General features: G+C 51.6%; 1 protein-coding gene across 1 annotated transcript in view; it reads right to left on the bottom strand.

The window, feature by feature from the left end:
- Window positions 1-13,977, bottom strand: part of LOC135978506 (uncharacterized) — a 32,883-nt gene that overhangs the window by 2,653 nt on the left and 16,253 nt on the right. The window contains exon 7 of the mRNA XM_065579437.1: window positions 67-292. Coding sequence (XP_065435509.1) covers window positions 67-292 — 226 coding nt within the window. The remainder of the gene's footprint in view (window positions 1-66; window positions 293-13,977) is intronic.

Here is a 13,977-nt window from a genome sequence, read left to right on the forward strand (position 1 = left end):
GGATCTCGTACCATCATGCTCCTCTTCCCCCTCCCAATGCCCCAGTGGGTTGCAGACGCCCCAGACCAAGCCTGTGAGCATGCACCATTGCCCACATTCTATGCAAGGAGACAGGACAAGGGGAGAGAGAGAGTATGTTGGCCAACATATGAGAGCTCAGAGAGAGACACATAGGAAGAAAGACAAACTCAGCACCAGTACTCACCTTTCTGGTTCCAGGCTTCTGCTCAGGTGAACATGCTCCTCCCTGTCCAGGAAGATCAACTGCTCCCAATATAGGGAAATTCTCCCTCTGCACCCAGAACAAGGATGAAAACTTTTATTACAAACCGAACCCCACCTAAAGGGAAGCAGACATCTGTACTCAGCCTTTACCACACATGTATCTTAGAGGCCACCTGGGGTATTTTTCAGAATGTAGTTGCCCTGGAGCAACAGTGACACCCAGTGGCCAATCACGGCAATGCACAGAGCATGTCCCCCATGCAGCAGCAGTGACACTTGGTGGCCACTCGCGGCAAAGCACAAAGCATTTCCCTCATGGAGCAACACAGACACTACGTGGCCACTCAGGGTAAGGCAGATATCATTTCCCCACCACAGCGCTGCACTGATACTCGGTGGCCAGCCAGGGTAATGTCTGGGCTGTCTGCCTTGGACCATCAATGCCATCCGGTGTGCAGGCAGGGTAACATACAGACTGTGTTTCTCCTGGAGCAGCGGTGACATTATTCTTTCTGCTTTGTCCTTCCGCCCCCGCCGGGCTGCAAATTCAGGCTGCCGTCAGTCATAGGGGCACCAGTTTAATAATAATGCATAGGGACCCATAAATCCTAAGGATGGCCCTAAGGGGTGCCAAAAAGAGGTGACATGCCTTGGCAGGGAGGAACCGCCTTCCGGAGACACCAGAGAGCCAGAACATCGGCTTGCGGGGGGCAGCGAGCCCCCACCATGGAGGAGCTGGTGCGGCACGGGGGGGAGGAGCCCTGCAAAGGCGGCAGCGCCGCTAGCGGGGAGCAGCCATGCCCCTTGCCCCTCCTGCCCAGGGTGAGGACAGGCGGCCCCCCTGGGGGCGCCAGCAGCTGCAGCAGATGCATGCGGGCAGAGGCCCCCGTGCGCCCCCCAGCTCCCCTCTTGCTGTGCTCGGGGTCTGTGGCTCCTGGGCATGTGAGCCACTGCCGGGGCGCGGGGCCCGGAGCCTGCTCTTTGGAGTGGCAGCAATGGTGGCAGCTCACACTCCTGGGAGCCGCAAAGCCTGAGCGCAGCGAGGAAGGAGCTGGGGGACGCATGGGGTCCACTGCCCGCATGCATCGACTGCATGGAGCAAATGTGACACTTTCTGGCCATACGGGGTAATGCACGAGCATTTCCTTAAGGAACAACAGTGACACCGTATGGCCTTGTGGGGTAATGCACAGAGCATTTACTTAAGGAGCAACAGTGACACTGTGTGGCCAGGCGGGGTAATGCACAGAGCATTTTCTACATGGAGCAACAGTGACACTTTGTGGCCATCGAAGATAATGCACAGAGCATTTCCTTCAAGGAGCAACAGTGACACCATGTGGTCATGCGAGGTAATGCACAGAGTATTCTCTGCATCGAACAATAGTGACACTGTGTGGCCATGTGAAGTACTGCACAGAGCATTTCCTTCATGGAACAACAGAGACACTGTGTGGCCACGCGAGATAAAACACAGAGCATTTCCTTAAGGAGCAAAAGTGACACTGTGTGGCCACCTGGAGTAATGCACGAGCATTTCCTTAAGGAGCAACAGTGACACTGTGTGGCAATCCAAGGAAATGCACAGAGCATTTCCTTCATGGAGCAACAGTGACACTATGTGGCCACGTGTGGTAATGCACAGAGCATTTCCTTCATGGAGCAACAGTGACACTGTGTGGCCACGCGGGGTAATGCACAGAGCATTTTCCACATCGAACAACAGTGACACAGGGTGGCCAAGCGAGGTAATGCACAGAGAATGTCTTTCATGGAGCAACAGTGACATTAGGTGGCCGCTTGGGGTAATGCACGAGCATTTCCTTAAGGAACAACAATGACATTGTGTGGACACGTGGGGTAATGCACAGAGCATTTCCTTCATGGAACAACAGTGACACTGTGTGGCCAGGCGGGGTAATGCACAGAGCATTTTCTACATGGAGCAACAGTGACACTTTGTGGCCATCGAAGATAATGCACAGAGCATTTCCTTCAAGGAGCAACAGTGACACCATGTGGTCATGCGAGGTAATGCACAGAGTATTCTCTGCATCGAACAACAGTGACACTGTGTGGCCATGTGAGGTACTGCACAGAGCATTTCCTTCATGGAACAACAGAGACACTGTGTGGCCACGCGAGATAAAACACAGAGCATTTCCATAAGGAGCAAAAGTGACACTGTGTGGCCACCTGGAGTAATGCACGAGCATTTCCTTAAGGAGCAACAGTGACACTGTGTGGCAATCCAAGGAAATGCACAGAGCATTTCCTTCATGGAGCAACAGTGACACTGTGTGGCCATGTTAGGTAATGCACAGGGCATTTCCTTCATGGAGCAACAGTGACACTATGTGGCCACGTGTGGTAATGCACAGAGCATTTCCTTCATGGAGCAACAGTGACAGTGTGGCCACACGGGGTAATGCACGGACCATTTCCTTCATGGAACAACAGTGACACTATGTGGCCACGCGGGGTAATGCACAGAGCATTTCCTTCATGGAGCAACAGGGACACTGTGTGGCCATGCTGGGTAATGCAGAGAGCATTTACTTAAGGAGCAACAGTGACACTGTGTGGCCATGCGGGGTAATGCACAGAGCATTTCCTTCATGGAGCAACAGTGACACTGTGTGGCCATGCGGGGTAATGCACAGAGCATTTTCTACGTGGAGCAACAGTGACACTGTGTGGCCAGGCGGGGTAATGCACAGAGCATTTCCTTCATGGAGCAACAGGGACACTGTGTGGCCATGCCGGGTAATGCAGAGAGCATTTACTTAAGGAGCAACAGTGACACTGTGTGGCCATCCAAGGTAATGCACAGAGCATTTCCTTCATGGAACAATAGTGACACTGTGTGGCCAGGTGGGGTAATGCACAGAGCATTTTCTACATGGAGCAACAGTGACACTTTGTGGCCATCGAAGATAATGCACAGAGCATTTCCTTCAAGGAGCAACAGTGACAACATGTGGTCATGCGAGGTAATGCACAGAGTATTCTCTGCATCGAACAACAGTGACACTGTGTGGCCATGTGAGGTACTGCACAGAGCATTTCCTTCATGGAACAACAGAGACACTGTGTGGCCACGCGAGATAAAACACAGAGCATTTCCTTAAGGAGCAAAAGTGACACTGTGTGGCCACCTGGAGTAATGCACGAGCATTTCCTTCATGGAGCAACAGTGACACTGTGTGGCCACGCGGGGTAATGCACAGAGCATTTTCTACATGGAGCAACAGTGACACTGTGTGGCCATCCAAGGTAATGCACGGAGCATTTCCTTCATGGAACAACAGTGACACTGTGTGGAAACGCGGGGTAATGCACAGAGCATTTCCTTCATGGAGCAACAGGGACACTGGGTGGCCATGCCGAGTAATGCAGAGAGCATTTACTTAAGGAGAAACAGTGACACTGTGTGGCAAGGCGGGGTAATGCACAGAGCATTTCCTTCATGGAGCAACAGTGACACTGTGTGGCCACGCGGGGTAATGCACAGAGCATTTTCTGCATCGAACAACAGTGACACTGTGTGGCCACGCGGGGTAATACACAGAGCATTTTCTACATGGAGCAACAGTGACACTGTGTGGCCACGCGGGGTAATGCACAGAGCATTTTCTGCATCGAACAAGAGTGACACTGTGTGGCCATCGAAGATAATGCACAGAGCATTTCCTTCAAGGAGCAACAGTGACACCATGTGGTCATGCGAGGTAATGCACAGAGTATTCTCTGCATCGAACAACAGTGACACTGTGTGGCCACGCGAGATAAAACACAGAGCATTTCCTTAAGGAGCAAAAGTGACACTGTGTGGCCACCTGGAGTAATGCACGAGCATTTCCTTAAGGAGCAACAGTGACACTGTGTGGCAATCCAAGGAAATGCACAGAGCATTTCCTTCATGGAGCAACAGTGACACCATGTGGCCAGGTGGGGTAATGCACAGAGCATTTCCTTCATGGAGTAACAGTGACACAGGGTGGCCAAGCGAGGTAATGCACAGAGAATGTCTTTCATGGAGCAACAGTGACACTAGGTGGCCGCTTGGGGTAATGCACGAGCATTTCCTTCATGGAACAACAGTGACACTGTGTGGCCACCGAAGGTAATGCACAGAGCATTTCCTGCATGGAGCAACAGTGACACTGGGTGGTCACACAGGGTAATGCACAGAACATTTCCTTCATGGAGCAACAGGGACCCTGTGTGGCCACGGGGGGTAATGCAGAGACCATTTCATGAAGGAGTAACAGTGACACTGGGTGGCCACGTGGGGTAATGCACAAACCATTTTCTATATGGTGCCACAGTGACACTGTGTGGCCACGCGAGGTAAAGCACAGAGCATTTCCTTCATGGAGCAACAGTGACACTGTGTGGCCATGTGGGGTAATGCATGAGCATTTCCTTAAGGAGCAACAGTGACACTGTGTGGCCACGTGGGGTAATGCACAAGCATTTCCTTAAGGAGGAACAAGAATTAGGGGGTAGCTGTGTTAGTCTGTATCTACAAAAATAACAAGGAGTCTGGTGGCACCTTAAAGACTAACAGATTTATTTGGGCATAAGCTTTTGTGAGTAAAAACCTCACTTCTTCAGATGCATAGAGTGGAAGTTACAGATGCAGGCATTATATTCTGACACATGAAGAGCAGGGAATTACTTCGCAAGTGGAGAACCAGTGTTGACAGGGCCAATTCAATCAGGGTGGATGTAGTCCTCTCCCAATAACAGATGAGGAGGTGTCAATTCCAGGAGAGGAAAAGCTGCTTCTGTAATGAGCCAGCCACTCCAGTCCCTATTCAAGCCCAGATTAATGGTGTTAAATTTGCAAATGAATTTTAGTTCTGCTGTTTCTCTTTGAAGTCTGTTTCTGAAGTTTTTTTGTTCAATAATCGTGACTTTTAAATCTGTAATAGAATGACCAGGGAGATTGAAGTGTTCACTTACTGGCTTATGTATGTTACCATTCCTGATGTCCGATTTGTGTCCATTTATTCTTTTGCGGAGGGACTGTCCGGTTTGGCCAATGTACATGGCAGAGGGGCATTGCTGGCACATGATGGCATATATAACATTAGTGGATGTGTGGGTGAATGAGCCCTTGATGGTGTGGCTGATGTGGTTGGGTCCAAAACCCCAGAACCCCGACTAGGGGTATTCTATCTGCTACCCAACATCCATAAACCCGGAAACCCTGGACGCCCCATCATCTCAGGCATTGGCACTCTTACAGCAGGATTATCTGGCTATTTAGACTCTCTCCTCAGACCCTACGCTACCAGCACTCCCAGCTATCTTCGAGACACCACCGACTTCCTGAGGAAACTACAATGCATTGGTGTTCTTCCTGAAAACACCATCCTGGCCACCATGGATGTAGAAGCACTTTACACCAATATTCCACATGAGGATGGACTACAAGCTGTCAGGAACAGTATCCCTGATGAGGCCACAGCATGCCTGGTGGCTGAGCTTTGTGACTTTCTCCTCACCCACAACCACTTCAGCTTTGGGGACAACTTATACCTTCAAGTCAGTGGCACTGCTATGGGTACCCGCATGGCCCCACAGTATGGCAACATTTTTATGGCTGACTTAGAACAACGCTTCCTCAGCTCTCGTCCCCTAGTGCCCCTCCTCTACTTGCGCTACACTGATGACATCTTCATCATATGGACCCACGGAAAGGAGGCCCTTGAAGAATTCCACCTGGACTTCAACAATTTCCACCCCAACATCAACCTCAGCCTGGACCAGTCCACACAAGAGATCCACTTCCTGGACATTACAGTGCAAATATGGGATGGTCACATAAACACCACCCTATACCGGAAACCTACTGACCGCTATACGTACCTACATGCCTCCAGCTTCCATCCAAGACGCATCACACGATCCATTTTCTACAGCCAAGCCCTAAGATACAACCGAATTTGCTCCAAACCCTCAGACAGAGACAAACACCTACAAGATCTTTTTCAAGCATTCGTAAAACTACAATACCCACCTGGGGAAGTGAGGAAACAGATTGACAGAGCAAGACGGGTACCCAGAAATCACTTACTACAGGACAGGCCCAACAAGGACAATAACAGAACACCACTGGCCATCACATACAGCCCTCAGCTAAAACCTCTCCAGCGCATTATCCACGATCTACAACCTATCCTGGAAAATGATCCCTCACTCTCACAGACCTTGGGAGGCAGGCCAGTCCTCGCTTACAGACAACCCCCCAACCTGAAGCAAATACTCACCAGCAACTACACACCACACCACAGAAACACCAACCCAGGAACCAATCCCTGTAGCAAACCTCGTTGCCTACTCTGTCCCCGTATCTACTCTGGCGACACCATCAGAGGACCCAACCACATCAGCCACACCATCAAGGGCTCATTCACCCGCAAATCCACTAAAGTTATATATGCCATCATGTGCCAGCAATGCCCCTCTGCCATGTACATTGGCCAAACCGGACAGTCCCTCCGCAAAAGAATAAATGGACACAAATCGGACATCAGGAATGGCAACATACATAAGCCAGTAAGTGAACACTTCAATCTCCCTGGTCATTCTAGTACAGATTTAAAGGTCACTATCATTGAACAAAAAAACTTCAGAAACAGACTTCAAAGAGAAACAGCAGAACTAAAATTCATTTGCAAATTTAACACCATTAATCGGGGCTTGAATAGGGACTGGGAGTAGCTGGCTCATTACAGAAGCAGCTTTACCTCTCCTGGAATTGACACTCCTCATCTGTTATTGGGAGTGGACTACATCCACCCTGATTGAATTGGCCCTGTCAACACTGGTTCTCCACTTGCGAAGTAAATCCCTGCTCTCCATGTGTCAGTATATAATGCCTGCATCTGTAACTTTCACTCTATGCATCTGAAGAAGTGAGGTTTTTACCCACGAAAGCTTATGCCCCAATAAATCTATTAGTCTTTAAGGTGACACCAGACTCTTTGTTCTTTTTAATAAGGAACAGTGACACCGTGTGGCCACACGGCGTAATGCACAGAGCAATTCCTTCATTGAGCAATAGTGACACTGTGTGGCCACACGGGGTAATGCACAAAGCATTTCCTTCATCAGGGGTCTGGGGTGGAGGTGTGGATGAGGGGTTTGGGGTGTGGGAGGGGCTTAAGGCTGGAGCAGAGGTTTGGGATGCGGGGTTCAGGAGAGGGCTCAGGGCTGGGGCAGAAGCTTGGGATGCGGGGGGTGGAGGAGAGTTCTGACTGGGGGTTCAGGCTCTAGGGTGGGGCCAGGCATGAGCAGTTTGGGGTGCAGGCAGGCTGCCCTAGGGCTGGTGCCGGAGGACTCCCCCCAGCAGGAGGGCCGACAGGGAGGGAGCATGGGGCTCCGGAGAAGGGCTCGCTCTCCCCCTTGGCAGCAGCAGGGAGCTCTGGGCCTCAGGAGAGGCCCACAGCAGCCCTGCAAGCCCCAACTTGCTCCCCTCCCCAGTTCCCACCCACTCCCTACCTCTCTCCTCGTCATGTCCCTGCCGTATGGCCCTTTAGAGCTGCTGCACGGCTAGTTATAGCCAGCTGCGCGGCCACGCAGCTTAGAGGGAATTTAGCGCACTTAGGCTCGATGGGAGCCGCCACTGACTCGCAGGCCTTGCAATGCAGAACACTGATTTATTATCTGAATTATCGTAGCAAATGGCCCATGACCCCATTGTGTTAGGCGCTGTACCCAAAGGGAATAAAGAGACAGGCCCTGCCCCTGCTCTAGTCTATGCCATCTCTAACATTAACAACTCCTGGCTCATGTTCCACGTAAGAGACAGCCCCAAATCCCTGCCTTTGTATCTCCTCTGAACAACCCGGGAATAGCAACACCTGCTTCTCCAGCCCCATGATGCACCCAAACAACCCTGTAGTTCAGTTAACAGCACAGCTGCAGGGGCTGGGGGCGCTGCCCTCACAGGTGTTCCCCTTACCTTGCACTCTGATCGGCTGGGAGCACAGAGCGCAGTTTGTATGGGAGCAGGGCAGCAGCAGCTGCTCCTGAGGACTTCCAATAAAAGTCATAAGAACGTAAAAATGGCCCTACCGCGTCAGGCCCAAGGTCCATCTAGCCCAGTATCCTGTCTTCCCACAGTGGCCAGTGCCAGGTGCCCCAGAGCTAATGAACAGAACAGGGAATCATCAAGTGATCCATCCCCTGTCGCCCATTCCCAGTTTCTGGCAAACAGGGGCTAGGGACACCATCCCTGCCCCTCCTGGCTAACAGCCATTAATGCATTTATCCTCCGTGAACTTATCTAGTTCTTTTTTGAACCCTGTTATAGTCTTGGCCTTCACAACGTCCTCTGGCAAGGAGTTCCGCAGGTTGACTGTGCATTGTATGAAGAAATACTTGCTTTTATTTGTTTTAAACCTGCTGCCTATTAATTTCATTTGGTGACCCCTAGTTCTTGTATTATGAGAAGTAGTAAACAACACTTCCTTATCTACTTTCTCTACACCAGTCATGATTTTATAGACCTCAATCATATCTCCCCTTAGCCGTCTCTTTTCCATGCTGAAAAGTCCCAGTCTTATTAATCTCTCCTCATACGGAAGCCGTTCCATACCCCTAATCATTTTTGTTGCCCTTTTCTGAATCTTTTCCAATTCCAATATATCTTTTTTTGAGATGGGGTGACCACATCTGCACACAGTATTCAAGATGTGGGCGTACCATGGATTTATATAGAGGCAACATGATATTTTCTACCCTATCTTTTAACCAGTTACCAATCCATAAGAGCACCTTCCCTCTTATCCCATGACAGCTTACTTTGCGTAAGAGCCTTTGGTGAGGGACCTTGTCAAAGGCTTTCTGAAAATCATAGTACACTATAGCCACTGGATCCTCTCGGTCCACGTGCTTGTTGACCCCATCAAAGAAGTCAACGTTCAGTGGTCCGGCGCTTCTCCCTGTTGTCTGCCTATGTCCCTGTCATAAACATACAACTAAGGGTAGCATAAAATCCCTCTTTACCCTGTAAAGGGTTAATTCCTCTTTTACCTGCCCTGTTCTCATTTGTGCCCCCTAAACTCGCACCCTGCTCTGCCACTGCCTGAATGTGCTGCAGAATGGGGGTCTCTTGCAGGGCAGACAACGCATTGCCTCTGCCCTGGTGCAATCTAGCCTAGCTGGGTCCTCCTCCTTCGAGGGGAAGGAGGACCGGTCATCAGGCTGAGCAGGGCTGACTTTGTCAGCTCCTTGGAGTTAGATGACTGGATTAAAGAGCACTAGATCAGCGTAATAAGTAGAAAAGCATATGCTTGTCCAAAAAGCCCCTGACAGATTGCAGCCTGCAGTGGTCTAAAGATGTACGGAGCAACTTGGCACCACATCAGCCAGTAAACCGATTGCCCACTGAGCTGAAAATACAGACGTATCAATTGCAAAACTGACTATGCAAAAACAGCAACAAAAGTCTGTTTTTTGATCAATACAACGCTGGCAACTGCATTGCCAAGGTCACCCACTGGGCCCAGAGCTGCAACTCCTCCTGTATTTTTATAGCACCTTTTATCCCCAAATGCGTTCCAACCCTACGCAAAGAGCAGCGCTGAAATGCAGCCACATCTGGGGGTCAGGGTGACAGCTGACCGGCTAAGTAGCAGATTGTAGAACAGGGAAGGCTGGGGGAAGGGATATTTCTCTAAGGACTTCCAAGGAAAACCCCATCCTCTTGCAGAAAAAAACATCTCTGGCAGGTCCTGCTGCTCTAAGGACTTACCTGGAAGCCCCACACAGAATACTGTACGGTGTATGGAGCTCACCTTCTCCAGCTATCTGCCGCCAATAGCAGGCTCACTGGAAATAGCTACAACAGGGAGCTTAGAGGCCGTCATAGAGTGAAGGGCTGGGCCCATGCTGTCATTTACCAAAGAGTCCTGGAGAGTTCACACCAGGTGGTCCAATCCCCACAGCCATCCCCTCCTGCATTCCATGGCTCTCAGCATGGCAGTGAGGATCATATGCATACAAAAGAGCCAGGCCTGGGCAAAGCAGCTAACTTTGGCAGGGCCGCCCAGAGGATTCAGAGGGCCTGGGGTCTTCGGCGGCGGGGCGTCCCTGCCGCCGAATTTCCGCCGAAGACCCGGCACTTCGGCGTCGGGTCCCGGGCCGGAAGGACCCCCCCGCCGCGAGTCTTCAGGGCACTTCGGCAGCAGGTCCCGGAATGGAAGAAGCTTCGGGGGCCCGGGCCCCGCAAGAGTTTTCCGGGGCCCCCGGAGCGAGTGAAGGACCCCGCTTCAGGGGCCCCGAAAAAGTATCGTGGGGGCCCCTGCGGGACCCGGGGCAAATTACCCCACTTTCCCCCCCCCCCCCCCCCCCCCCCCCCGGGCAGCCCTGAACTTTGGGCCCATTCCTGCTCCAGCTGGACTCATCAGCAAAGCTACAATTCCTTTTAATGGCAGCAGGATCAGACCCGGTGGATTCACCCCCGCCCCCCCACCCCTCAATCCTCCAGGTACAGCCTTTCTCCGCTGACATTCCTTAGCCAAAATCCGCTCCTGACCATGTTTTCAGACTAGAAATGTCTCCTACAACAGCATTTTAATGTACACTAATGTAGGAAACTGCACTGCCTGGCTTCCTGCCCTTCAGTCATCTAGGCCCTAACATTCAGAGCTGAGCTACATGTCCAAATATATTGATTTCAGTTACAACACAGAATGCAAAGTGTACAGTGCTCACTTTATATTACTTTTGATTACAAATATTTGCATTGTAAACAGATAAAAGAGGTGTTGGGAGGAAAAATCACTAAGCGGGCTGGTGCTGACTGGGAAGGATGTGTTGGGAGGGAAATCCCAGAGGTGGGTTTTGCTGATTGGGCAAGAGGTGGTGGGCGGGGAAATCACTGAGGCAGCTCGTGCTGACAGGGTAAGAGGCGCAGGGCGGGAAAAGTCACTGAGGGGATTGGCGCTGACTGGGTAGTAGGTGTTGGAAGGGAAAGCCCAGAGGTGGGTTTTGCTGATTGGGCAGGAGGTGGTGGGCGGGGAAATCACTGAGGCAGCTCGTGCTGACAGGGTAAGAGGCGCAGGGCGGGAAAAGTCACTGAGGGGATTGGCGCTGACTGGGTAGTAGGTGTTGGAAGGGAAAGCCCAGAGGTGGGTTTTGCTGATTGGGCAGGAGGTGGTGGGCGGGGAAATCACTGAGGCAGCTCGTGCTGACAGGGTAAGAGGCGTTGGGCGGGAAAAGTCATTGAGGGGATTGGCGCTGACTGGGGGGGAGGTGTTGGGCTAGAAAATCACTGAGGGGGCTGGTGCGGACTGGACAGGAGGCTCTGAGTAGGAAAATCACTGAGGTGGCTCTTGCTGACTGGGTAGGAGATGTTGGGAGGGAAAGTCCAGAAGTGAGTTTCGCTGACTGGGTGGGAGGTGTTGGGCTGGAAAATCACTGAGGGGGATGGCACTGACTAGGTAGGAGGTGCTGAGCGGGAAAAGTCACTGGAGGTGACTGGCGCTGACAGGGTAGGAGGTGCTGGGCGGGAAAGCCTTGAGGTGGGTTTTGCTGATTGGGCAGAAGGTGCTGGGCAGGAAAATCACTAGAAGTGGCTCGCGCTGACAGGGTAGGAGGCGCTGGGTGGGAAAAGTCACTGAGGCGGCTGGCCCTGACTGGCTAGGAGGAGTTGGGAGGGAAAGCCCAGAGGTGGGTTTCACTGACTGGGTTGGAGGTGTTGGGCTAGAAAATCACTGAGGGGGCTGGTGCTGACTAGGTAGGAAGCGCTGGGCGGGAAAGCCCTGAGGTGGGTTTTGCTGATTGGGCAGGAGATGCTGGGCAGGAAAATCACTGAGGCAGCTCGTGCTGACAGGGTTGGAGGTGCAGGGCAGGAAAAGTCACTGAGGGGGTTGGCGCTGACTGGGTAGGAGGAATTGGAAGGGAAAGCGCTGGATGGGAAAATCTTTCAGGGCCTGGCACTGACTGGGCAGGAGGCTCTGAGTGGGAAAATCAATGAGGTGGCTCGTGTTGAGAGGGTAGGAGGTGTTGGGAGAGAAAGCCCAGAGGTGGGTTTTGCTGACAGGGCAGGAGGTGTTGGGTGGGAAAAGTCACTGAGCGGGTTGGCGCTGACTGGGTAGGCGGTGTTGGGAGGGAAGCCCAGAGGTGTGTTTTGCTGATTGGGCAGGAGGTGCTGGGCAGAAAAATCACTGAGGCAGCTCATGTTGATAGGGCAGAAGGCGATGGGTCAAAAACCATGGAAGCCAACCTCAAGGACTGGGCAGGAGGTACTGGGCAGGTAAACCTGCAGATGATACCCTTACTGTAGAAGAGACATGGAAAGGAAAGGGGAACAGACTCTACTACTAATATTACAAAAAGTACTGGGTAGGAAACTCCTAAAGCAGCTTGCACTCACTAGACAAATGGTCCTAGGGGGCAAATGTGTGTGCAGGCTTCAGTTTACCCAGAAAAAGACGCTAAGCAGGAAACCTCAAGCAGTTTGTGCTGACTAGGAAGAAGGTGCTGAGTTCTCATGAAAGCTCCCCTAACTTCTGCAACACACAGGTGCTGAAAACTAGGAATTAGGGTAATTTCTATACAGGGAGATTACTTTGTAATCCTGATGTCTAATGAGCCACACCTAAACTAGGGGAATCTTTTAGAGCCTGTGGCTGAGAGATTCCCCATACTGCTAAGCCATGAGAAGGATTGAGGTTCTGTTTCTATTAATCACAGTAAATTACCCCATCTTTTTACATTCAGGACTCCCCCACACCCATTGTGTAAAGGAGGTGTATTATATTAAAGAAAGGGTGACTGCCCTGTAATCAGGGTTCAGGTCGCTTTCCCTTTTCTCCTCTCTGCGTTGGCCCTCTTCACGCCAAGGTCCAAAGTGAGCTCCCTCTAACTAGGGTATGGGTCTTTCCCTGTCTTTCACAAGGTAACATTGCCATTTGGAAGGTAGTTCTAGAAACCAGCCTCTTGAGAGGGTTCAGGGTTTGTCCTACTAGCTGTCCCGTGCCCTCCTCACACACGCACTCAGCCAAGTCAAAGAGCGCATACTCTGCAGCCACCTGGACCCGGCTTATGCCGCAAGCTCTCCTGCGCTCCGAAAGAGATCGGTGCCGAAAAGTAGGAATTAGGGTAATTTCCGGCAGGGCCGAGTACCTTGCCATGTCATCTGAATCTACCTTGTACACGTGCTCTCTACTGAGCCACAGCTAACACGCTTCACCTCTCTCTTTCTAGCAACTCAAAGGACAAAATGGACAAGACGACACAAGCACCAAAGAAACTGCAGGAAAAGGGAAGAAAAAGCCACGGCCAACGGCTGAACACACCGCACACACCGCACCCCTGTACCGAGGGATCGGGTTCGACACTTTTATTCACAGGCTTAATCCCCCTTCAGGTGCCCGGTAAAAGGACTTCCCTGTAAACAAGGATCAAGGTCCATTCCTTGCCAACCAAAATGCTTTATGGGTCCCTTCCATAGCTGAGGAGGAGCGAGCCCCCTTTAAAACGGGTTGAGGTCTCTGTGGGTTTGAGCTCCTTAGGACCTAGCCTTTAAAATGCCCCGTGCCGTTGACCCCTCCCTGTCAGAAGGGTGAAGGTTTCCCCTTTCTAACTCCTCTTGGGCCGTTGGCACTCGCTGGGCAACGAGACCACCCACTTCCGAGGGAACGGAGGTCTCTCCTTTACAGCGCTTTTCGCTCTGGCCCATTGGAAGGCTCCTGGCTTAAGGACCACCCTGTAAGGAGGGTTTCGGTC

This window comes from Chrysemys picta, unplaced genomic scaffold (genome assembly GCF_011386835.1).
Source record: "Chrysemys picta bellii isolate R12L10 unplaced genomic scaffold, ASM1138683v2 scaf294, whole genome shotgun sequence".
In the NCBI taxonomy this organism is placed as follows: domain Eukaryota; kingdom Metazoa; phylum Chordata; order Testudines; family Emydidae; genus Chrysemys; species Chrysemys picta.